The 26,762-nt window shown below is 38.1% G+C and overlaps 2 protein-coding genes across 2 annotated transcripts in view; one reads left to right on the top strand and one right to left on the bottom strand.

The window, feature by feature from the left end:
• Positions 1-7,542, top strand: part of LOC136829485 (cuticle protein 8-like) — a 12,828-nt gene extending 5,286 nt beyond the window's left edge. Inside the window, exons 3-4 of the mRNA XM_067088227.1 lie at positions 2,983-3,090; positions 7,283-7,542. Coding sequence (XP_066944328.1) covers positions 2,983-3,090; positions 7,283-7,387 — 213 coding nt within the window. The 3' untranslated portion in view covers positions 7,388-7,542. The remainder of the gene's footprint in view (positions 1-2,982; positions 3,091-7,282) is intronic.
• Positions 7,543-12,082: 4,540 nt separating this feature from the next.
• LOC136829152 (uncharacterized) lies at positions 12,083-13,565 on the bottom strand. The gene is made up of 2 exons (XM_067087476.1): positions 13,378-13,565; positions 12,083-13,248 (listed from the first exon to the last, which is right to left on the bottom strand). The coding sequence occupies exons 1-2, from the start codon at positions 13,511-13,513 to the stop codon at positions 12,572-12,574; spliced, it is 813 nt and encodes a 270-aa protein (XP_066943577.1). The 5' UTR covers positions 13,514-13,565; the 3' UTR covers positions 12,083-12,571.
• Between the last annotated feature and the right edge of the window lie 13,197 nt (positions 13,566-26,762).

Raw genomic sequence — 26,762 nt, 5'->3', positions numbered from 1 at the left:
TATATATATATATATATATATATATATATATATATATATATATATATATATGTATACTATATATACATAATATATATATTTATATTATATATAGTGAATAATTAAATAAATACACAGATACTCTATTTGTGCTCTAGTGTATTCTTTCACGTAATAAATATTAAAGATAAATATCACTAGAGACCAACGGTCGTCGTACACTTTTCAGATATCGAAAGGGGAACACGAATGCATTTTTCATCGCCCATGGCTCAGAGCCAATGCAATCCCTTCCCCCCCCTTCCCCCCTTCCTTTATTCTTCTCCTTCTTCTTCGTTTCAAAAAGAGGAAGGAAAGTGGACGGGCTGAAAGAAGGAGAAGAGGGGAAAGGTGGAAAGTAATTGTCCAGTATTTCAAAAGGGACTAAGGATCCTTTTGAGTGGTGAAGGATGCATTTGAATTGCAGACTTCAGCAGTTCGGAGAAACTCAAAATGACACGAAGAGATTTTCAGCTGAGAGAGAGAGAGAGAGAGAGAGAGAGAGAGAGAGAGAGAGAGAGAGAGTTCGTAATGGAATTTTCAGTTTACTTTATAAAGAAAAGAAAGAGTTTTCCAGACTTTATATGCATCTCTTTCTCCCCGAGACTCAACGTAGGTGCATCTGAGCTTCATGGAGGTTTGTTCAAGACCTCTCTCTCTCTCTCTCTCTCTCTCTCTCTCTCTCTCTCTCTCTCTCTCTCTCTCTCTCAATTAATTACTTAACGTATTGTTTTGCATAATGTCAGTTTCTGATAAGCACCCAAATATATTTTCTGACTGACTTAAAATCCATCTTAATATGTTTCACTGATACTTGTATTCCAGTAGCTTATGCCTCAGTCAGTAGTCAGATGATCTTTTCATTTAACTGTTATCAAACTATCACTGTGCATTTATATATATATATATATATATATATATATATATATATATATATATATATATATTTACTTGTTTATTTATTTATATACTTTTCATTTGCTTCTTCTTTAAATTGAAGGCAGTAACAAAGGAGTGAGAGGTGATAGAGAATTGTATAAATAAATCAGACGTCGTTTGTAATTTGCAAATTATTCTCAGGTAAATAATGAACAGTTTATCGAGAGTTCTTTATAAAGTAACACATTACAGATATATAAGTATACACACCGGGTATACGTGACATTTATGCCCTGCCCAAGGTGTCAAGCCGTAGGCCGACATCTGCACCGCAGGCGACGCTTCCAGTCAGTGTCCTGGAATCATCCTGTAATCCCCCAACGCCAGTTGGGAATGTAAGCTTTAAGCTTCTCTCTCTCTCTCTCTCTCTCTCTCTCTCTCTCTCTCTCTCTCTCTCTCTCTCTCTCTCTCTCTCTCCTTTTCCCTGGACGCTCCTCCTCTGCCTTTCCAGCCGCTTGGAGGAATGAGAAAGGATATATATTCCCCAGAGATCTTCTCCTGGGAAGTCCATGAGTCTAGCTCGTCAAGTGCCGTGGTGTCATTGTGGAGTAAAGCTCTCTCGACGTGAATTTTGCAAGACTTGTTTTTCACTCTCGTTTTGGTGGTTTGGCGGAAATATCTTTCCTGTCTTTAATAAATTTGAATTTTTATTTTATGAATTTCCATTCTTTTTCTTAGGATGGTTGGATATTTGTTATGGTTTTCTTCTCCAGTAGATGGTTGGGTCTAGGCTCACTTGGTTTAAACCAGCATTGAATTTTTGTCATTGTTGTCTTCTCCAAGAGTTGGTTGGGTTTAGGTTAGTGGTTCTTAACCTGGGGGGCGTCAGCTATTTCCAAGGGAGGGCGCGGGAGCCCTAGGGAAAAATTAAAAATTTTCTAATTATATTCGATAGTCTCTTAACAAGAGTCGCTAAGAAGCAGTGTCAAGTATCTCACTAATTCATTCCCAAAAGAATAAAAACACCCCTTCTCTTTCTCTTTTTTTTTTATTTATCTGCCTCTAAATCTGGGAGGGGATTTTACTCATAGATGCAAGGGGGGCGTGGAGGGACGGACCAACTCTTAGAGGGGGCGTGGTAATAAAAAGGTTAAGAACCACTGGTCTAGGTTCACTAGGTCTAGACCAATGTGGGTCCTTCTTGTGGCGTCCTGTGATTGTTGTTAGGAGACCAAGGGTATGGAGAGACTGGTATGGACCTTTGGATTCACCTGACTAACTGAGAAGTTGTCTTCGAAGGATTCTTCTTCTGCTTCTTCTTATGTTTTTTTATCACTTTCTTATCTTCTCTCGCGCCTGTACTTACTGTCTTTGTTACCTTTCATTTAATCTTTCGAGTCAGTATTTTCGTATTTATTATTGTCACTTGCATAGATATGGGAGAAAGTATTTTGCTCTCCTTGCTCTGCTCTAGAAAGGAAAAAAAAACAAAAATTGTATTTTCAGTATGTGGTTGTCTGTATTCAAGGGCCAAGATAAGGGATTAAGGATATAAGTTTTCAAATATGTAGCTTTTCCCTCTCGAAATTCATTTTAGTTTTCTGTAAAAGAAAACTATTGTGTCAGCTTTTTCTATCCGTCCGGCACTTTTTCCTGTCCGCTCTCAGACCTTAAAAACAACTGAGGCTAGAGGGCTGCAATGTGGTATATTGATCATCCACCCTCGAATCACCAAGCATACCAAATTGCAGCCCTCCAGCCTCAGAAGTTTTTATTTTATTTAAGGTTAAAGTTAGCCATAATCGTGCGTCTGGCACCGCTATAAGTGCCAACAACATAGGCCACCACAGGGCCGCTGCTGAGAGTCTCATACAGCATTAAACGCTTTACAGAAAACTCGATTTCGGGGCATTTTATACTTATCTTGTTAATGAGGAAATCACATGATTGTATATATATAGATAGTAGGATTGTTCACGTATGTTTAAAGTAATTTCATTCTCTTCCAAGTGTAATACATATTTTCTTTACCAGCGAATGATAACTCAGTTCATTTTTAATTAATGATTTTTTTTTTTTTTGCAGGCGCCAGCTAAGTACGAGTTTAATTATGCCGTAAAGGACGACTACTCTGGCAATGACTACAGTCATGCAGAAGCCCGTAACGGCTATGACACCAGTGGGTCATACCAGGTCAGTTAATGTCTTTTCTCTCTCTCTCTCTCTCTCTCTCTCTCTCTCTCTCTCTCTCTCTCTCTCTCTCTCTCTCTCTCTTTTTCTTTTTACGTCTTTCGTCAGAGTGGCCAAATAGGTTGATTTTAAAATTATTTCATACATACATACATACATACATACATACATACATACATACATACATACATACATACATACATACATACATGCCTATACATATATATATATAATATATATGCATATATATATATTGCATAATTTCTTTCATTACATAAATATATTATATACATATATACAGTATAAAATAATTATAATCATATATACATTCATACAGATATATTGCATATATATATATATATATATATATATATATATATATATATATATATATATATATATATATATATATATATATATTGCATGCGTTTACTTCATTTGTGTACACGGCGATCGTAAATTTTACATTTAATTATTAGGAAGAGCTGAAAATGTATCGTTATCTCAAGCATCGGCGTTGAATACGAATAGGCCTAGGCTTACACAACGCGGCTTTCTTCCACGATTCATAATTATCCCCAGTTCCTTGCTTTCATGCTACACTAAATCCTCCGTACAATCCTCCTGGCAACTGTTTCTGTTCCATTCCACATTTCAATACATCTGTCTTTGTTTAAATCTTCAGCTGAAAACCATTATGGACATAGTGTTTATACCATTATAAGTGTTTTGCTCTTAACATTGGCTTTTATATAAATCTTTTTGAATTGAACACAGTTGTAATTTGCTTCATTCCAAAAAAAATTCAGAACGAAAATGTATAAGGTAGTTCATTTCCTCCGAACAGCTACTTAAGCAATGAGTAATCAAAACGTACGTTCCTAAGAACCAAAGTTGAGCCTCCCGTGGGAAAAAAAATTGCTTAACAGTACAACCTGGTACAACATCGCCTTGCTTCTACTCATTTATCAATAAAAACTTACTTGTATTGACATTCTTATGGCCCTTGGAGGCCAAAATATTGCTAAGTGGTTCTGCCACCACTTAATGTAACAACACTCTCCCGCCCGTTGAGTGATCTTATTAGACTAATGTGTCCTAAGTGCGTGTATATTAATGCGTGCAAAAAGGCTTTGGGTTTGGCCTCTTCTGTGATGTGCCGGGTAATGCGTCCCAATCATGCAATTTTGCCAGTATTCCTTTTTACATTGCTTTTCATTGCTGCTAATGAAAACGGTGTTAGTGGCTTTGTGACTAGTGAGTAGGGTTGGTCTCCCTCCTCTCTCCCTCTCATGTGGGAATGCTGAAATAAATTGCAAACGAACCAAAAAGCTGACAGAATGTCTCCCTCTCTTTGTGGCGAATGCTGGAACAAAAGCGAAAATACCATTATTCTCTCTCTCTCTCTCTCTCTCTCCACACCATCCTTCTCATCTCCCGCCCTCGCGCCTGCGCTTTACAAGCCTTGTTTTCAAGTAGTTTATTGATGCTACGAGCTCGAAGAAAGAGCAGCTTAATGAAATGACATATAGAGTCAAGAGAACTATTGTCCTTTTTGCAGTAGTTGGTTATAATGTCTTGTTCGTATTTCGAAATCAGTTCACAATCGATAGTACGAGCGCTTGTGCGATATCAGACATACCCATTTCATGGGTCGGATGACGCAGTCCCGTTCAAGGGGATAGGGAGCATTCAGGCTTCACTCGTAGGCCGATCTTTCGCACTCCTAATTTGCCTGATGGCCCACCTTTCCTTTTTATAGGGGAAGCGGCTTGCTGCTGGTCGGAGAAGTAGCTACTCTCATTCTTTTAACTGTTTTTGTATCAGAGGAATGTAATTTTCGTGAAAACCAGTCGACAGAAGTTTAGAAGTGGAAGTTTTCAAACCTCTCTCTCTCTCTCTCTCTCTCTCTCTCTCTCTCTCTCTCTCTCTCGTGAAAGCTCGAGTCATGAAAATGACCAGTCCTGGGAGAAGTATTAATGATGTGCTTTGGGAATATGCCTTCTTGTCAAGTATTTAAGTCTAGACGTTGCTTTTTCAACAATGGACGTCAGCCCAGGACTTACAGTATATAAATGCGATTAATTTATGAGTTCGGCGGAAAATTCATTGTTTGAAAATTTTACGATTCCTTAACACTGGGAGCATTTGAGACCCCTGGGTGAATGACAGGCCATAATCACGAAAACTTAACAATACCCAACTTTTATTCCGGATACAAACCTTCCTGACGTTAAGCGATATACTCAGTGAATTTACGAAACACATTTTTATTTTTTATTTTTACTTAGAGCTTGAGCACTTAACTTGCCCACACTTTAAATGCCTTCCTTCGATAGTTTTGAGAATTCACTTTTTTTTTTTTATTTTGGAAGTTACACGCTGACACTTAATGAATTATTTTAAACATAGTACTATAGATGCTGGGACGGGAGAATCTGAAGCCGGTTCTTGAAAGAAATCTTGATGTTTCCCACGTCATAGAAAATGGGATTTTTCCTCACTTTATTTGACATTAAAGACACTATTCGGGTTAATTTAATCAAGGAAACAAGAAGACAAAAAAGGTAACTGATGGAAGTTGCATTCGTTATATGTCAAGTTTTGAATATGTTTTCATGTTTGTCAAGAATTTTCGAAATGTCACGTAGGCGCAACCCTTACAACCGTCCCTGTAGACACGAACTACGAATTCTCTTGACATCCATTTTTGCCGACGTCACGAATAAATTAATGAATTTGCTTACTTTCGTATATTTTCCTGTGCTGTAGAGTTTTATCATCTGCCAAATATAATAGTTTGAGCATTATTATTATTACTTTGGTGAAAAAATCCACTGTTGCAAATATAAATATATATATATATAAATATATATATATATATATAAATATATATATATATAAATATATATATATATATATATATATATATATTATTTATACAATATATTATTTATACAAGAAAAGCTGTTCGATTTTAAAGCTATAGCTGTATATATTCGTAATTATAGATTTACCCTGACATCGGTGAGTCATATGAGCTTTTTATGAATTAGTATTGTTACTGAGCTTCGTGCAAAACTAATGAACTAATTAAAAGGACATTTGGTGCACACAGCTTGATTGATGCAGTCAGCCGTCACTGACAACAAGATATCTATCTGTTTCCTCAAACTGACAGGAATGATTTGAAATTCTGCTTCCTCAAACTGACAGGAATGATTTGAAATTATTCCATGCCTCCTCAGAGAAGTGGAATAAAAATGGTAATACATTGCAATAGCTAGACAAGATATCAGAATGCAAACTTATTCCAATACATTGTCAGTTCATCAGTGTTACCAAAAGCAGTGGCTGCCGTCATTTTCATTAACTGGTCCAGTAATTACCTGGACTATGGGAAGGGTTTAAAACCAGGTGTTGCAGTCTTGTTATTGATTTGCATTTTCTGCCCTTGGCCTGAGTCATTTGAAGGCAGATATTCTGATATTTGTCTTTCCTTAAGTTCCTTTTCAATGGGTTCTGTTTCCGGGTAAAGTTAGTCAAGGACCTTTTTAGGACACATTCCAAAATCGTCTTGAGGTCACGTAAGTAACGGTTCTTTTTCAGGTAACGTTAGTGACAGTTTGTACTAGTAATAATTCCTTTCATATATAATGTAGCAGTAGTAACATATTCCATGCGGTGACTGTACTGTAGATAATACTATAGCAACATTCTTCCTTTACACCTGTAGCCCTTGACAGGGGTAGCCTTCCTGCAGACTCTGATAGGAGAGGTATTACCTTTTCTTTCAGATCCTGGAAGTGATAGTAGTAGAATACTATGTTCTTAGAGCCTAGTAAAACTCTTACACCATTTCTGGGCAAAGAGAGTAACAGTCTAATCTTAGGTCCCGCAGATAAATGCAGTAGAATCTATAATTCCACATTCCCGAGGTAATAGTACTAGTAATATCACTGCTCCTTTAAGTAATTTAAGTGACAGTAGCACCATTCATCCCACATGTGCCTCAGGTATCAGTCCAGTAGTGTAATTTTTCCTGTATGTACCCTAGAGAATAGCCACAACATTCTTCTCTCAGATCCTAAAGTAGATTTTAGTACCAGCGTTCCTACTATCCTTCTAGGTCATAGTCCCAACATTTCTTTTCCTGTAGATCCTTCGGGTAACAGTAGTCGCATTCTTCCCACAGGTCCTGCTTCCCGACGGGCGAGTCCAGACGGTAGAATACACAGTCAGCAAGGACGGCGGCTTCCAAGCTAACGTGGTGGCTAAGGGAGTGAAGGCCTACGCCTAAAATGACGAGGCTCTTTTCGTCAAGTTACGTTTCAATTAGGAACAATCCATTCATCATTAGTACTCATCTATTGACACTATTATTTTATCTCCTTATTTATGAACGTGTGGCACTCTTTAATTATGTACTTGAGGAAAATAAATGGATGTATTTGATTGGTGTTCCATTGTCTTCCCATGTGGTTTCTGTTGTGTGAGTCTATGACTAATTGAATTGGTTATTTTGGTTCTCTGCTGTTGGTTTGGTGGTTCTTCCCCTCAAGAAAGCCTTCGGATATTGAGGCTTCATTGTATTCAGCTTCAGGCAAACTGTTCTTTCACTGCGTTTAGAACCGTCTACATTTTGATTTGTGATCTAAGTCGACACAGTGAACAAAGCAGCCTCCAGGGCTTCGATCGACAACAGTAAAAGTGCATTGCTCCGGGGCATGTCTTTGAGAACTAACGAAGCTAAACAAAGGAATAGACCAAGTTGTTTTCAGTCCAGTGTTACGGTTCAAGCCATGTATCCCGAATACAAAATATGAGTTCTGCATTCACCTGAAGGAACCCCAAAAGTAAAAGCAAAAGTTTGCGTGAAGTTACGTGAACTTTTTGCAAAAAACAACGGAAGCTAAAATCAGGGTTATCAGGTAGTCACTCTGCTTTCTCTTCGTTATCACGCCCCATCTCCCACCCTTTCCTCCCTTCCTTCCACTTTTTCTGTCTGCTTTTTTCTTTGTGAACGAGAAAGGAAGAAGAAGAAAGGGTAATGCTCCTCTCTTAGTGGAAAATAAAGGAAATGTTTTATTCAACACCTGGAATCCACCTCGCAGGACCTTATGAATATTTTCTACCCCTCACGGTGCGGCAACTTTAATCTAGAGACCCGAGAGTCAATACACACACACACTGTAGGCAAGACCTCAAATTCTCTCTCTCTCTCTCTCTCTCTCTCTCTCTCTCTCTCTCTCTCTCTCTCTCTCTCTCTCTCTCGGGGGAAAATTTCCAATATCCCTTTCATCAGGTGTTTATACCCCGCTTAAAAGCGTGTAGTGTGATGACGACATTTTATCCCAATTTTCAAAAGTGTCTTGAGGGGAGGGGGCGATGCTGTCTCTCAGAGAGATCATTTCCTGCTTTTCTCGCGTCGTGGAGATAATAATGGCCTTTAAGCGATACAGTATTTTATTTTATATTAAAGTGTGTTGCACTTTAATATACACACATATACATATACGTATATTCATTTAGGTTTTTGTAGGAAATCAGACTTTTCTCATTTGGTTTTCTTCATAGTTTTGTATATCTGGTTGAAATTAGTTGGTATACAGTTTATACATCAAAAGAGAGAGAGAGAGAGACTTTTTACTTTTGCTTTCTTTCATAGCTTTCTATATATCTGGTCGAAAGTAATTGGTAAATGCATATTAAGAGAGAGAGAGAGAGAGAGAGAGAGAGAGAGAGAGAGAGACGGGATTGTGTGGAACATGTATATATAAGAAGAGAATCTTTATCCTTCATAAAAGAATCCAGTGAAAAAAAAAACGAGGCTTCACAATAGACCGGGATGTAAGAGACAAGAAAAAGAGTTGGAACCTATTTTACAAGGGAAAAGGGAATATTTTAATTCTTTTGAAAAGAGGGGAAAATACCTTTTATCCTATCTTTTTTTCAAAATGAGGGAAAGCCTTTCATGTCTTCCATTCATTTTTTTTCATATTTCAAATTTTATTTTAGATGTCGGAATGAAAGAGAGCCGCTAATTGGATGACTAGGCCTAATAAAAACGGTAGCGTCACTTTGATGGTCATCCCGCTATTATGACTCCTGGTATTAATAGATGAATGTTTTTATGTATCTCTGTTTAAAGTTTTGGTTTTGTCTGGTTTTTATTGCGTCCTAGATCAAGAAAGGATGACGCTTGTTGCTTGTTCCTGAGGATTTTTTCTAACAAGGAGAGAACAAAGTACTATGAAAATTTTCGTTAGATCTTCTTATAGAGGGGTGGCATCACCGTGCACCGTAGTCAGGAACATTCCCAAAAGGCAGAAAAATAAATATATATATATATATATATATATATATATATATATATATATATATATATATATATATATATATATATATATATATATATATATATATATTTATATTTATATATATATATATACTGTATATATTTGTGGCGAGGTGTCCAAGTTAAAGAAATTCTAATGGCAGTGTTAACGAACCCAGGACTTTTGTCCCCATAGTGGAGTAGTGCCGCCAGTGCACCTCACGCAGTGCACTGTAGGTATTGCTTAAGGTTCTTTGCAGCGTTCCTTCGACCCCTAGCTGCAACTCCTTTCATTCGTTTTACTGTATCTCCGTTCATATTCTCTTTCTTCCATCTTCCTTTCCTCAACCATCTCCTAACAATTGATCCATAATGCAACTGCGAGATTTTCCTCCTGTTACACCTCTCAAACCTTTTTGCTTTCAGTTTCCCCTTTCAGCTCTGAATGACCTTAGAGGTCCCAGCGCTTGGCCTTTGGCCTCAATGTTTATATTCCTTCCATTAATCTTTTGTAAAACCTGAGGATTAGACGATGACGTTTTTGGAAGACCGGAAAGACGCGTGACTGCGTTTGTCCTGTAGGCAAATGAGATGAATTCTTTTCGGAACAGTTCTGTGCTTTGTAATGATTATATTACGTCAGTTATTGTTACTGATGGAATGTCATTCACTTTTTTTTTTCTTCTTTTTTACGTTAGGACAGAGTTATCGAGGCTTCCATTTCATAGTTTCAAAGTAGTTGATCAGCGAAGTTGGGATTCTTCGTATCGATGGCTTTGTAGGATCGATTTTCAGGAAACTATGTATGTATGTATATTTGTTGTATGTATATTTGTATATATATACACATGTTTATTTATGTATTTATACATCTATATTTGTGTATATATACTGTGTATATACACAGATATATACAGTACATATATACATATATATATGTATGTATATCTACACTGTATGTATGTATGTGTGTATGTGTTGTGTACAATTGTTTAATATTAGAGGCGAAAAATGCTCATATGAATAAAACAAAAGGGAGACAGAAATGCGTCATATTTCAGGTAACATGTACCTCTACCCTTTCCCAAATAACAATGGTGTTGTTGGCACAACGGAGCTTTATTTGTACAGGAAGGTGTTTCAAATGACAAGAAACTAGGAATACGACGACCATAAAGGTATGGCCAATACCGTCGGATAAGGAAGGCCAGTCTTCTATATTATAGGAACCAATGAGAAATATTGGGCAGTTCAGTCTGGTTTACATGAGCTCTTCGAGACAGGTTTATGCTATGAGCCTTCCTGGTCCTTTCTTATTCTAATGATGCACAAGTACCTCATCACACTCCCAAAACTCTCACTGACCTGTACCACTTGGGAAGTGGGTGGGGGGAGGCCACCCACTTCCCAAGTCAAACCTGGGTCCCAGGGTACCCGAGGAAGGCCCTCATTCTGTAGTACATTTGGCCTCTCTGGGCTTCCTTGGGAAGCACCTGGAGAGAGTGGGGCCCCCCTGTCTTAGACCGAGGACATGTCCCCCTCTTGAATCCCGGAGGATTTTCTTATGTTGTTAAATTTTATTTGCTCCAGTGTTGAAAAGAGGCAAATGATCAAGCTCCTGTTTCCCGCGATTCCTCGAAGGGCCTTGATCCATTCAACATTCTGTCCTTTGAATGTGAAGACTTAGAATTGACTCCAGTTTCAGCATCAGTTTCTAGGATGTGATAGGATATCTGGCGGTATAGATCCTTTGTCTTCAACGAAACTCATAAAATAGGAACGGAATTGTGCCATTTTAAATATTAGAAACGATCAAAATCTTTATTATAGGCCTTTAGGGTCCCGGGCTCAAATGAGGGGGCCCTCCTCTGGTGCTTTGCAGGAGAGCCCCAATGCCTCTGTTCTAGAGACCAGATCTCTACCCGGGCTATGTTGGGCAACCCATGATCCTTAGGGGCTTGGTGAGGGAATCGTAACAAATAGGAAAGCAGTGATGTGTGTACTTTTACGTCATCGGAATCCAAAAGGGTTAATCAAACAGCTTCAAGTAAGTGATCTTTCAAACAATATACAGTATACATCCATAAACAATTTATGAAAAGCTCTTAATCATCTAATATTTTGAAATTAAGAAAATAGTCATCTATGTCTAGGTTAGAAAGGGAAGCAATCCACTGATAACCAACCATCCAGCTTTCCTGAAAAGGCTTAGGAAAAGGGGTGTGCCTGGGAAGGCTCCAGCGTCATAAGGCCATTAAGAAATCAGATAGACTGTTGACCTGTAGGCTGTCAGAGTGCGACAAGGGAGCCACAAGACTCACTGCTCGCAGCTGTACTGGGAGTGTTTCGACTGGTCTAGTTTTTTTCATTACCAAAGTAAATGTGACACGCCAGTCTAATGTTCTTATGAATTATGTGTCATGTTTGCTTCGCAAAAACTTTAGAGAGGAAATGATAGCTCATCAGGTCTAGATTCCTAAATCATTTTAAGAGTGCCACACCCATTTGGTAGGTTCATGTTTTAAGGTTACAGATTTTAATGGCTGTGGTTCTCATGAAACGGAATTATTAATTTTCAGTGGACTTTTCGCTTGGTCAAAATCTTATGAAAGTTGTATTACTTTCAATTTGTCATAGTGATGAGCCTCCATTTTATGTGGCTGCTTTACCTCTGAGAAACAACAGATGACTTTGTTATATAATCTAGAGTGGGCTTTGGGGTTTAGAGCTAGGCAGTCTGATCACGTAGAAGCAAACAAGTAGTTTTTTTTCTGTTGCCACTCCCTCTGAAAGAAAAGCACTTAGAGGTAAATTAAATAGTATCGGTTTTGTTAATACCTTTATTTTTATCTTAATTGTTTATAATTTACTGTAAATCCTTCTAAGAATCCATCATACCTTTGGAGTATTAATGTAATGATTGCTTCTTCAACATACCATTGCTGTCCTTGACATGAAACAAACTGAAAATTGAATTACCTGCTATCACTCATCCAATAATTTCACTTTCTGTTTGCTTCAAGTCTCTTTTACAGAGTACATGGTCAGAAAACAGTGATCCCAGATACTATTTGTGGTTCAGAAGCACTCAAGACCGTTTGTGCATAAACATTTTTTCTGAAAATCCAGTTTTAATGGCATTACTTCTCAAGGGGTGCCATCAATCTTGCAACAGCGCATTGACAAGATCTGATATTTTCCTGTAGAGGCGTTTTTCACCCTTCGTATACCAACACCAAAGTAGTAGTCAGGACAGTGTAACCAAGAAGTCCACATTAATACCTCGTTCATTCCAGTAAAAGCTTTAGGATAATAGGTGAGATCGTTGGTGGGCAAGGCATCCAAACACTTGGTTTTGTTAACATTCCAGTTAACAAGAAGCTGGCACCGACCTTCCAGATCAGAGGGGCTTGCCCATTCTTTGTCAGCAGACTTGAAGCCTTGCAAGACCTTGTTGTCAGGACATATTTCTGAAGTTGCTGCATCTGTAGCTATAATTTTTTCCTTACTGCTGTCCACGCTTTGTTTCACAGGTTTGTCTATTTTGCTGCAGATGAAGAAATCTATGTCTGAATCAGTGTTATCATTAGGTTTGAAGGCAACAGTTGTGATCACCCTGTTTGGAGAGCAGCCTTGATCTTTGTTAGGTACCTTGAAGAGTTGGTACACAAGAACTGGTGGTGCGGTTGACGTGTGTGTCACCTTATCGTATATGCTGAAACTCATGCTTGGTTTTTCATCTTGGCCATCTGTTGCCTCGCAGAGTCTTAGGTTTCCAGCTGTCAAAGCGGTAACCTCCAGGTTGAATGACTTGCAGTCAGCATCTGGAATAGAGAGAGATCACTTCCGTATCATTGGTGGAAAGCCCTAAGAAATCTTGTCAAGTGCTATGTCAGATCTTGATCAAACTGAGTCTAGTGAATCGACAACAATCATCTCTTCTCCAAACTTACATGTCGTGCAGAACTGAGCACAAGCTGTGATCGAGTGTACAGGTGTGCTTCCCAAGATAGACATGTGCTTCGCTTGCGTCTTTACCAATTTGAAGAGAGTGTTGTCTGACTGTGACAGCGAACATCCCAGCGTCATCAGGAGTAGCAGCAGTATTGGGCTCGCCCTCTTCGAATAGCCTGCTTTTGACTTCATTCTGTGCAAGGGAAACAAAAACATGAGTTTTTCCTTTTTGGTGGTGACATTGACGACAATTATAGTCTCAAAATGCTAATCTTCTGTTAATTGGCATAGCCTTGATGTAACGACTGTTGAGACTGGAACTGAAAGTAATGGAGGTTGTCCAACAAGGAGAAAATATGCACTTAGAGGTTTATAAAAGATGGATTTCCTACAAGTAATATTGTACTTCTTATTTTAAGGGGATTTCGCGAGAGATTATCAGGCCATCACCCCCCGAGGGACTATTTAAGACAAAAAGAGGACAAATCCAAAGGTGATCACCTACAAGGTGTCTCACAAGTAATCCCCTCGGAAAAATACCCAGAACAAATCTGACCATTAATCCTGGGGGGATTACACTAAATAAACCACACCGTATCGTTACTCTAAGGGCGATTATCCAAAAGAATAATTTCGCCATTTTTACCTAATGAACCACCTGTGACATGGGACTTTAGGATAATCTCAGGTACAATTAATCATATCATAAGTTTTCAAGTGATACCCAAAGAGACAGATCGCATTATAAATCTTAAGGGGATTTGACCAAGATACAATTCAAATCTTGAAAGGATTACAGACAATTCAAATCTTGAAAGGATTACAGATAAGACATCTCAGCATTAGTTCAAAGGGGATTGCCTAAAATAAAGACCATGCCATTAGCCCTGAGAAAGTAACTAGAAACTGAACGTGGTTATTTTTCCTCCGCACGGTATCTGTCGTAAGAAATGACGAAGTAAATAGACGCAGTAGACTCCTCTCTTAATTTACTCAGATCCTAGATAAGACAAAAGAAAAAAAATCATAGATAGGTGAAGAACCTCATTCTTTCCTTTTAATCAGTTATCATTATTCATTAGATGAAACCTATTCAATTGGAACAAGCCCACCAAAGGGGCCATTGACTTGAAATTCAAGCTTCCAAAGAATATTATGGTGTTCATTAGGAAGAAGTAATAGGAAGTAAAGGGAAATGCAGAAGAAGAGATCTCACTTATGAAAATAAATAAATAAAGTAATTAGTAATTAGATAAAAATGTATTGAAATGCAAGAAGAATAGTATTAGGATAGTAATGTAGCCTATTACATTTTCGCATGAACTTCTGAAGTTCGAACTGCACTACATCCTCTGGGAGGCTGTTCCACAGTCCAGCGGTGTGAGAAATAACGGACCTATGTACATTTACTACATGTTGGTGCTGCTGTTCAGCGAATCTGGTTACTCCTGACAGGCAAAGGGATCAGGGACCAATAGTGAATGTGAAAGATCTCTGTTGAAATACAACTTATGAAAAATATGAGGAAAGTATCTGGGGGAACTTTGAATGAAATAAGACTCGATAACTCCGGTGATCAGATTACAATTTAATCAAAGCTGTTGGGAAACGGAGTTTTTAAATACGGGGCGCCTAGACTTTTCCAAAGACTCAAAAAGACGAGAATTTTAGAGACATATAAAAAGATACTAAAGACACAGCTGCCCTAAACCAGGCACGATACGGAAGGACAAGTTATTCAAGAGAAATACAAAGTGTTGTTGACATTACTCGCTAAATGAACTGAAATGAACAAGGATGATAATTGTGAATTTGAAAAGGGACTGGGTAATCAGAACGATCAATGGAGATATCCGGGAAAATCTGTGTAGTGCTAGAAGGTATTACTTGTTGACTGCGAAGACCAGATTTGAAAATTAATAGTGAACACGTCAGTCCTTCAGTTTTCAAGAAACCTTACTACTGAACTAACTTAGAAGACTTATTCATTTTTTTTTAATACCACAAGAACTTCCTATACGTTCGTTATTGTACTGTTTTCTTCAAGAATCCTGAGATGAAATATTAAAAGTGATGCTTGTTTTCCCGTAAGGCGGAATTGAGTCACATTTTGTTACAAATGTCCCAGAGTAATGAGACACAATTGAGTTTTGTAGAAGAGATGGAAAATCGATGTTCGAATATGACTTCAACTTCCCACTTTCAAATGCGAATTTGCCGAGTTTTATTGTCTTCTTTCAAGCGTGATCCGGTCTTAGGTCCTCTTCTTGATTATACCACGTTTAATCCCATAGGGGGTTAGTGCCGTCAGTGCACCTCATGCGGTGCACTGTAGGCTTTACTTGAGGTTCTTTGCAGCGTGCCTTCCTTAGGCCCCTAGCTGCAACCCCTTTCATTCCTTTTACTGTACCTCCTTTCATATTCTCTTTATTCCGACTTACTTGTCACCCTCTCGTAACAATTAATTCATAGTGCAACTGCTTTGAGGTTTTCCTCCTGTTACATCTTTCAAACCTTTTACTGTCAATTTCCATTTCAGCGCTGAATGACTTCATGGGTCCCAGTGCTTGGCCTTTGGCCAAAATTCTGTATTCAATTCAATACCACGTTTAATGCTTAAATTAATTCTAAGTGAATACGCTTTAATCTTGATGATTATCTAGATTACACGAAAGAATCTAGTTCATATTCACTGAACACGTATTGAATACATATTCAATATGCATTCAATGTAAAATAGTCCTAGTGAATTTTAATGTTAGAACGAATAAGAAATACTCGCATTGTAGTTTTATTATGAGTTTCTGTCTTTATTTTACACGACGGTTTATAAGTGATTATCTGATTCAAACACCACAATGAGAAAATCGAGAAGAAACTTTGCCACTATGTTATTAGCCTTTGAGGATTCTCTCTCTCTCTCTCTCTCTCTCTCTCTCTCTCTCTCTCTCTCTCTCTCTCTCTCTCTCAGTGCGCCTCACGTGGTGCACTGTAGGCATAACTAAATGGTGTCTGCAGCGTCCCTTCGGCCTCTACCTATAAATCCACATTTTAGCCCTTTGCTTCACTTCCATTCCGCTGCCTTTCATCAGTCTTTCTGTCCAACCTCTTTATTATTTATTAGATCCTTGTACTTCATCTCAGTTTTCTGGATGTCTTTCTCTAGTTGTCCAACCACTCCAACTCCCTCTTTTCAGAGCCTTAATTGCCGTGTGACCGAAAGTGGCCCAGTTCTTGGCTTGACGGCCTGAATTTCATAATATCAAATCTCACTCTTGTTTTGCGTACTGTGAATCGATATTGGCAATACGGGTCGGAGACTTCAAAGGTTAAAGCGCGCGAACACGCCTTTATCACGCTTGGATCACTCGCACATACTCCTCCCCTCCCCCTTCCATCCACCCCTACCCCCAACCGCTTCCCATCACCACCCAAAAAAGTAAGCAAACCATCGTTGGATGGCCCCATCAAACCAAGCATAGATGGCCGTTGCTCAGAAGTGCAGAAGCTTGATGTAACAAGAGAGAATGCTCTCTGCTCCGCCAAGACAAGACAAGAAATGACTTTAATACTTCCTTATAACACCGTACTTGTTTTCTTTTATTTCTTGACTGTTTATTGATTTTTCCTTTGGCTTATACACGTCTTCGCCAGATGAAAGAACTGGTACATCAGATAACGGGAACGAGAGTGAAATATCAATGTTATCTCAAAGGCTTGTAGCATTATCGTTTAGAAGCACTGAGGCCGTGTTCGCAGTATCTTAGAAGTTTTTTGTCTGTGTTGTGATATTTTTCGAACCAATCCGAATCAAATTCATATTTGTACACTTTTCCACAATTGACGAAGCATTGGGTTGCCCCGAAGCATTATCCCGAGATGTAACCGAGTACCGGGACCATTCCCTGAAAAAAACGGGACGCCATATCTTAAAACTAACCATAGAATTTTCTTGAAAATAATCTCATTATGTTTCCCACACATAAATTACTATCGCAGCAGTAATTTAACCTAACCTAACCTAAACTAACCTAGGGGAATGGCAAAAAAACGGGACTGGTGCAATACTAGCATACATCTCAGGAATTTGCTGCCCGGGAAGGTTAAAATGTCCGAATGTCATCTTATGGAAGGTGAAATCAACGCTTAGACATGGAAATAGTCACATAAGAATTACAATACAGGTGCACTATGAAAAATACAAATACTTTCCGTACTAAATTCCAACTAAGAATTATTAAGGAACGAATTAATTGTTCCCTTAGTGAATCTTAGTCGAAAACAGTTTGATAATTTTTTTTTATAATAAAAATGTTATAGCACTGGGTAAAATAACTTGGATCATTTCAGATATGAAAAGAACTGTCATCTTATTTAGTTACACTGGAAAATTCCTAAAGACTGGATCAGCTTTCAGACATTCGATTTATCTTTTTAAAATCCCTTTCACACATTGATGCCTCACGTCTCGGCTTCCATCATCCTTTCCCTCTGGCGAAAGACCTGGACCTCAAGCCTCACCCCCCTGTGGGATTTTTGCCAAATGACGCCGCCCCTGGCGCTGTTTACCACCACACTTACCGGCGGTGGGACCTATCGATAGCTTTACTTTTTATCCGTCGGAACATTTGAGGTCACTGGAGGGTTTTAAAGACGACGTGTGCCGGCAGCGCGGCTGAACGGTATTGTTTGTTCCGTACAGAGCCCAGAGAACTGGAATTGGAACACGGATCATCCCTCTTACCGGGGGTAGTGCCGTCGGTGCATATCATGCGATGCACTGTAGGCATTACTTTAAGTCAGAGGTTCTCAACTTGAGGGAGCGTCAGCAATTTCCAAGGGTTGGGGGGCGCGAGCCCTAGGGAAAAATTAAAAATTCTCTAATTATATTCGTTATTCTCTTAACAAGAGTCGCTAAGAAGCAGTGTCAAGTATCTCACTAATTCACTCCCAAAAGAATAAAAACACCCCTTCTCTACCCCTTCTCTTTCTCTCTTTTTTTTATCTTCCTTTAAATCTGGGAGGGGATTTGACTCATAGATGCAAGGGGAGAGGGGCGTGGAGGGAAGGACCAACTCTTAGAGGGGGCGTGGTAATAAAAAGGTTAGGAACCACTGCTTTAAGTTCTTTGCAGCGTCCCTTCGGCCCCTAGCTTCAATCCCTTTCATTCCTTTCACTGTACCTCCTTTCATATTCTTTCTTCCATCTTACTTTCCTCTTCCCCCTCACCGAACAACTGTTTCATAGTGCAACTGCGAGGTTTTCCTCCTGTTACACCTTCAAAGCCTTTTTGCTCCCAATTTCCTTTTCAGCGCTGAATGACCTCAGAGGTCCCAGCGCTTTTCCTTTGGTCTAAGCTCTCTATTCCATTGCAGTATGGATCATCATGCTCGATATCAGCTTACTGATAAACAAGCAGATACTGAAAAACGGTATCTGATAAATCAAGGCATGGGCACAGTTTGATGTCATGACCTGAGCCTAGGTCAGGTCAATTTGCACCATGCCTCCATGAAACTTAACGGGAAAATTTAGTCAGTTCAAAGTAAAAACGATCAGAATTAGGTCAAACGGTTTTTGAAAATATTGTTAGCCGTTCATCATTGCCGTTGCAAGAAAAATTAACCATGTTGGGGGTATTGGTATAACACAAAGGCTTGGTGTGGAAATTGGATTCCTGTATGACCTTCGCTATCGAGGAGATGCTCCTAGTGGTATTTTGTCTTTTAAAAAATCCTATATATATCGTATCTATCTATATATATACTGATATGCACATATATATACAATGTATATATACATATATAAATATATGTATATGTATATTATATTTATATATATGTATATACATACACACATATACAGTGTATATATGTGTGTGTATGTATGTATATACATATATATATACATGTGTTAGTGCCGAAAGACTGTCTGTGTTAAAGAGATAGGACATAATAATGATCATATCATGTTCGCATCAATTCAGTGATTTTTTTTTTACAAAAAAGGAACGCATCCCCTGAAACTAGCATATCAAGCCAGTAATTACGTAAGATGCTTCATAAGTGTTATAAGTAAACACTATGAGTCTCTCGGCCACTTTTAATGCTTTCATTCCAACTGCATTATTGAATTGAGTCGAATATAGAATTTAGGCCAAAAGCCAAGCACCGGGACGTATGGGGTCATTCAGTGCTGAAACGGAAACAGACAGTAAAAGGTCTGAAAGATGTAACAGGAGGAAAACCTCGCAGTTACACTATGATTAATTGCTAGGAGAGGGTGGAAAATAAGATGGATGAAAGAGAATATGAAGGGACGCTGCAAAGAACCTTAAGTAATGCCTACAGTGCACCGCATGAAGTGCACTGACGGCACCCCCCCACCCTACTTGATCCGACTGCATTAGTGACACGCTTTGCTTTGTTGAGCGTCTGATAGAACACAACCTTCCGGTTGCGTTCGTTCCGTAAATGTTACAGATTGCTGTTCTGTCATTCTGGCTGCGTTTTCGCTTCAAGTTAAGCTTCTTATTATAATAAGTCGCTCTCCTCATTCAGAAGAAGGTGGGCGGCGTGAAATTTCTTACTTTTATTTATTTTTTCTTTGTATGTTGTTATCGGTTTATGACTTATTCTCTCTTTACTCCTCCGAAATAGAGTTGACCAAAATTGTAATCCTTTAAGCGTTAATATTTTCTCTCTTTTTTAATTTTTACATTAAAATGGTTGTTTTAAATTAATTCTTTTACGTGTATTGTTGTTAAAATTATATATATATATATATATATATATATATATATATATATATATATATATATATATATATATATATATATATATATATATATATATATATATATATATACACATATATATTTTTTTCTCCCAATAGGCCTAGAAAATCGCACGTTGAGAGAACACATGACATCATCTAGTGGCTCACTTCATAGAAAAGATTTAATATTCTTTAAACTGTGTTTGGACCCATCTCAAAAACTGATGAGGTGTGTTTGCTCTATCGCCTGTGGTTCTAGATATTTTGACTCTCAGAACTTTGATTCCGGTATTTTGACTCCCGGTAAACTGAAATTCGGTTTCGTTAACACCCGGTAATTTGACGCCCAAAATAAACAAATAGCTTATTTAAGAAGCATGCTTTTTTTTAAGTAGCTTAGGACAATGACCTTATTTAGGAAATGGAAATGACATACTTTGATTGTTTAGTAAGTTGAAGGCTTAGTTTACTTTCTTTTCAGTTCAAGAATGTCAGTAACATTTACCGGTTGCATCCGAGCTCTTAGCGGTAATAAGACATTTTTTATTACCGTGTCTCGTACCTCTCGGAGCACCCGTGGAGGAAAGAAACTCGTAGATGACTTAAATTGCATTACGAAAGGCAGAAAACAAACGGTAATGGATCAGAAATTTATTGGAAGTGTGAAGTGAAGAGTTGCGAAGCACGCCTGTTAATGTATGTAGGCATGCTTCGCAACTCTTCACCTCACACTTCCAATAAATTTCTGAGCCATTACCGTTTGTTTTCTGCCTTTCGTAAATGTAATTTAAGTAATGTACGAGTTTCTTTCCTCCACGGGTGCTCCGAAAGGTACGTGGCATGGTAATAAAAAATGTCTTCATACCGCCAAGAGCCCGGATGCAATTGCTAAATGTGACTGATATACTTGAACTAAAAAAAATAATAATATGTAAACTAAGGCTCCAACTTACTAAACAATCAAATTATGTAATTTCCATTTCTAAATGAGGTCATTGCTCTAAGCTATTTAAAAAAAAAAAACATGCTTCCTAAATAAGCTATTTGTTTATTTTGGGCGTCAAATTGCCGGGTGTGAACGAAACCATCGCCTATCTGTAAAAAAATTAATCCATCAGAACTTTTTAGGTATTTTCATGACAGACAGACGAAAACAGATTACAAACAAACAGATATGGGTGAAAGCATACTTTCCAACTTAGTTGACGGAGGAAATTGGCTCAAGAAGGCTTATTTGTCTTTGGAAATGGCCGATATTCAGCGGTAAATAAGATTTGTTTACTTATTAATCTGTTCAGAAGGTAATTCCTTTAGAAGTTACTTTATGGGGTACAGTAATATCCTCCAGGATTGTCAGAATTGTTATTTGATATTTTAAATATATTCCCGGTATGTAGGATTTCATTATCTGTAACCGAAGGGTCGATTCTTAGTTTAATTTTAATTTTCAGTCGATGGGTTAAATCTAAGACTTTTATAGCTGTTCTGGTACAATATTAATTTTGGTAATAACAAGGACTCCGGTATCCTATACATTTAAGCAAGTTCCTTGACATTCTTAAGGATATAGCCCAGTTAAAAGAATCCTTCTAGTCATCGTAGGAGTGTTTTATGACAGGGATAAATGCAAGAACTTTCTTACATTATGTATGTTGGTCACCGTACCCTAGCATTGCTTTCTTTCTTGCTTTCTTGAAATCTTCAGCTGTAAACCCTTATGTACAGAGTCAACAGTTTATAAGCCCAAGAGGGTTCCAAAGGGAGATCAGTCTGCCGAGAGAGAGAGAGAGAGAGAGAGAGAGAGAGAGAGAGAGAGAGAGACAGACAGACAGACAGACAGACAGACAGACAGACAGAGAGAGAGAGAGAGAGAGAGAGACAGAGAGAGAGAGAGACAGAGAGAGAGAGAGAAAGAGAGAGAGAGAGAGACAAGTTATAGGAAAAGGTGATAAATAAATAAATATATAAATATGAGAGAATAGAAAATAAAACCGATGCGCCTGAAATTCAGGAGACGTCAGTAGCATCAGCAGAGAGCTAGAACGAATTTGCTCCTCGCCTAAATATTTAGAGATCAGAGGATTCCACAACTGCGCTAGGCAAACTATTCGACATTTTAGTTTTAGCCAAGATAAAACTACTAGCAAACTGGATAGTATTAAGCTCCTAGCACACTTGGTATTAAACCTGATACTGGAAAACGTCACGCTGTTTGCTGCCGCAGCCTGCTGAGTATTGCGAGCAAAACCAGTCGTATTAAAATGTCCCGTTTTTCACCCAAGAACCAGATCCTCTGAACGGCAGGAAAAGATGAAACAACTTACTCTTAAAGGAGTTGATTAGATCCTCATTGGAGGGCGATTGAGGTCCTGCAGACGAAGGAGAGGGATCCCGAGGAAGATCCCCAGGTCCAGCGAAGCAGCTAATGAAATGGAGTTGTCGCCTTTTGACCGGAGACCCCGTCAGTGAGCTCTGGTATCGACGATAGCCAGTCTTCCAGTGAGTCAATGGCACCCTTAAGAGGCATTTCTTTCCAGCACGAAGAAGGCGGTACCAGCAACAGCAGCCTTCGTGCGAAATTAATTGCACATTCTCTCTCTCTCTCTCTCTCTCTCTCTCTCTCTCTCTCTCTCTCTCTCTCTCTCTGTAATTACGGTCAATCATTTTCGGTTCAGAAAGTCGCATTTGAACTGGTTTCTGCTGGCGAGTGAGTGGAACATTGGTGCTGGAATTCTGATCATACGATTTCGCGAGAGTCGAAGCTTAATACTGGAATGTCATGCTACGGTTTTCAATAGTTAAATAATTGTTTTTGTTACTATCGTTAGCTCATATCTGAAAATGTTTATCATTTCTTCATTATCCTATAATACGACGCCTCCCAATCTTTTCCAACTCCTGCCTTTGGAATTCGTGATTTTATTAGGGGCATCAGTCATCGAAAGTACTGTTTCTCAAAGTTGAGGGTCGGAACCCGCCGATTTGTTGCTAAATTTATTACCTTAACGGTCAAAGGAATTACTTTTGAATAGGTGTGTGACAGTTAGTTTAGTCTGTAGTTACCGTAAGAGTTAGTAAAGTATCGGAATAATGGATTTACTTATGATGCTTTTCATAAGATTCTTTTATTATTATTATTATTATTATTTTTATTATTATTATTATTATTATTATTATTATTGTGTAATAAAAATCCACGATTATATAGTAAATATATTACTATGTATAATAAAATAAATATAATTGTGGATTTTTATTACACAGAATGTTTCTCACGAAATTGTGAATCTCTTAGCAGCCATTATTATTATTATTATTATTATTATTATTATTATTATTATTATTATTATTATTATTATTATTATTATTATTGCAAATAAAAATATACACATATATCAATAATTTGTATTATTTTTAAAATATAATTGTGTTTTTAATTAAAACAATTTAATCACATTGAATTTCTTAGGATTTATTATTATTATTATTATTATTATTATTATTATTATTATTATTATTATTATTATTATTATTTATTATTATTATTCTGTTCTACTCGATGGTTGCAAAATTCTTCTTCCATTTAAAATAAGTTCATCAGTAAATAAAGCGCATGACTTTATTCCTTCTCTAGAATATTATTATTTGTTATTGTTCTCATTATTATATGATTGTCCTCTTTTTTTTTATAGAAATATGGGATGAATAATAAATATCCATATTTTAATTTTTTCCACACGCAAAATTACGCCAAAATGTACAGAAATTCACATGAAACCTTTTCAAACAATACAAACCAGTGGTTCTTAACCTTTTTATTACCACGCCCCCTCTAAGAGTTGGTCCGTCCCTCCACGCCCCCCTCCCCTTGCATCTCTGAGTAAAATCCCCTCCCAGGTTTAAAGGAAAAAAAAAAGAGAGAACGAGAATGGGTGTTTTTATTCCTTTGGGAATGAATTAGTGAGGTACTTGACACTGCTTCTTAGCGACTCTTTTTAAGAGAATAACGAATATAATTAGAGAATTTTTAATTGTTCCCTACGACTCGCGCCCCCTTGGAAATTGCTGGCGCCCCCGAGGTTGAGAACCGCTGAATTATAAACCATTAAACAAGAAATAATCCGTTATACTACTGAGGCAGTTATTAAGTGACGTCTTCTTAAGGAATTCTGCTTTTCATGAGAGATTCGACAAGTCTTCCCCAGGATATAATAGCCCATTGAAGGAGGAATAAGAGCATTTAAAGAATCTTCACTTTTCATAATTTTTGTTTTCTGTAAAAGAAAACTATCGAGATGGCTATTTGTCTGTCCGTCCGCACGTTTTCTGTCCGCGATCAGGTCTTAAAAACTACTGAGGCTAGGGGGCTGCAGATTGGTATGTTGATCATTCACCCTCCAATCATCAAACATACCAAATTAAAGCCCTTTAATCTCACTAGTTTTTATTTTATTTAAGGTTAAAGTTAGCCATAATCGTGCTTCTGGCAGCGCTATAGGCGCCAACAACACATGCCACCACCGGGCCGTGGCTGAGAGTTTCATGTGCCGTGGCTGAAAGTTTCGTGGGCTGCGGCTGAGAGTTTCATGGGCCGTGGCTGAGAGTTTCTTGTGCCGTGGCTGAAAGTTTCGTGGGCCGCGGCCGAGAGTTTCATGGGCCGTGGCTGAGTTTCATGGGCTGTCTGAAAGTTTCATGGGTCGCAGCTGAGAGTTTCATACAGCATTATACGCTGTACAGAAAACTCGATTGAGCCGAATAAACTTCGGCGCATTTTTCACTTGTTTACACGAGGGGCCCCTTTAGAGTTTACTGCTCTCATATACTTTTCGTAAAGTGAGGTTTAATTTTCCCACGATGATAGCTGATTCGTGTTCCTTATCTTTAACGCTATTGATAAGCTGCTGTGTATTTTAGATTTCTTTTTTTTTTTTTTTGGATTTAGTACTCAGAGGAGAATTAGTTTCAGTACTCAGGGAAGATTATTTTTAGTACGCAGAGAAAAATTTGATTTGTCATGCACAAGTTTTCTTTCGTAACTCGTGTGACATATTGTTCCCTTCTTACCTGCGTCTTTTTTTAAGTCGACGACTTATTCATGCACAGCGTCTCTTCTCGTAGTCAGCAGCTCACGAGTCTATTACTTAGAAGGGATTTATATTAAATGTAGTTATATCTCTCAGAAAGGCGTAATGGAGACGAAATGGGTAGCTTCTTACTGTAATGATGAAAGTAAATTACATACATAAGTACAACTACGGTTACAGTTTTACTCTCTTGAAAACCACTCATACTAGTCGAAGTTCAGTTTATGTCTGGTTAAGTAGCCCGCGGTTGGGGTATGGTTAGTAGCCCACGGACAGAATCTGGTTAAGTCGCCCGCGGTCAGAGTCTGGTTGGGACCACGGAAGCTAGGGGGAAGTACTGCGTCTTCTCATACTGCTCACTAGCGACTCTCTCTTCCTTCTCTGGCTTCGTTCTTCTCTGGAACCCCTGCTGCTCTTTGCTATCTTCCCATCTCCTCCCTTGAAGTTACTCATTGGAGGATATTATCTGTAAGGCCTCCCCTCGAACAGCTTGATTGGGAAGGACAGTTGTGGGTGTTGTCAAATTCTCTCCTTAGAAGATTTGAGTGGAAATGACTTCAGGAGGAGTTGTTAATGGCTCCTCCCTAGAATGTCTAATTGGAGAAATGGTAAACTACTTCTCTTTGTCCAGCCCTTTTCATGGAAATTCATGTAAACGCCTCCTATTGAAGGCGGGGTTATAGATAAGGCTGGAACGTTGACTCCTGACAAGGTTATAGGTTATGTTCGGTCAGCTCAGTCGCTAGGGCACAGGTTCAAGATTTTATGATCGGTTTTATGGCCCTGGGCGCGATACACTCGCTCACTGTTTTGAGTTCATGTAAAGACGGTTTCCTGCTTTTAGCTTACTCGACATTTCTAGCCTCGGTCATGCATAACAACCAAGGCTTAATTGTTGTTCTCTCTCTCTCTCTCTCTCTCTCTCTCTCTCTCGTTATTATTTTTTTCTCTCTCTCTCTTTATTCTTTTCTCTTCTCTCTCTCTCTTTATTCTTACTCGATCAATCACTGTATAATTTATCTTTTTCCACTTCTCTCTTTTTAATATTCTATTCTTATGCTTCCCTATTTAATCTTTCTTTACATCATTACAGATTTAGTACTCAAAAGAAAATTAGATTTAGCACTCAGAGGAAAACTAGTTTTAGTACTCAGAGGAAAATTTGTTTTAGTAATCAAAGGAAAACTAGTTTTAGTTCCCAGAGGAAAATTAGTTTTAGTACTCAGAGAAAAACTAGTTTTAGTACTCAGAGAAAAATTAGTTGTAATACTCAGAGGAAAACTAGTTTTAGTACCTAGAAAAACATTAGTTTTAGTACTCAGAGGAAAATTAGTTTTAATACTCAGAGGAAAACTAGTTTTAGTAGTCAGAGGAAAACTAGTTTTAGTAGTCAGAGGAAAACTAGTGTTAGTACTCAGAGGAAAACTAGTTTTAGCACTCAGAGGAAAACTCGTTTTAGTACTCAGAGGGAAAAGTAGTTTTAGTACTCAGAGGAAAACTAGTTTTAGTACTCGGAGGAAAAT

The sequence above is a fragment of the Macrobrachium rosenbergii genome, chromosome 44, assembly GCF_040412425.1.
Source record: "Macrobrachium rosenbergii isolate ZJJX-2024 chromosome 44, ASM4041242v1, whole genome shotgun sequence".
In the NCBI taxonomy this organism is placed as follows: domain Eukaryota; kingdom Metazoa; phylum Arthropoda; class Malacostraca; order Decapoda; family Palaemonidae; genus Macrobrachium; species Macrobrachium rosenbergii.
This window is presented reverse-complemented; position numbering and strand designations above follow the sequence as displayed.

Coding starts and splice junctions, on each gene's coding strand:
- LOC136829152 (XM_067087476.1), bottom strand. CDS start 13,513: ATGACGCTGGGATGTTCGCTGTCACAGTCAGACAACACTCTCTTCAAA. Junction 13,249..13,377: donor TGCTCAGTTCTGCACGACAT/GTAAGTTTGGAG, acceptor TCTCTATTCCAG/ATGCTGACTGCAAGTCATTC.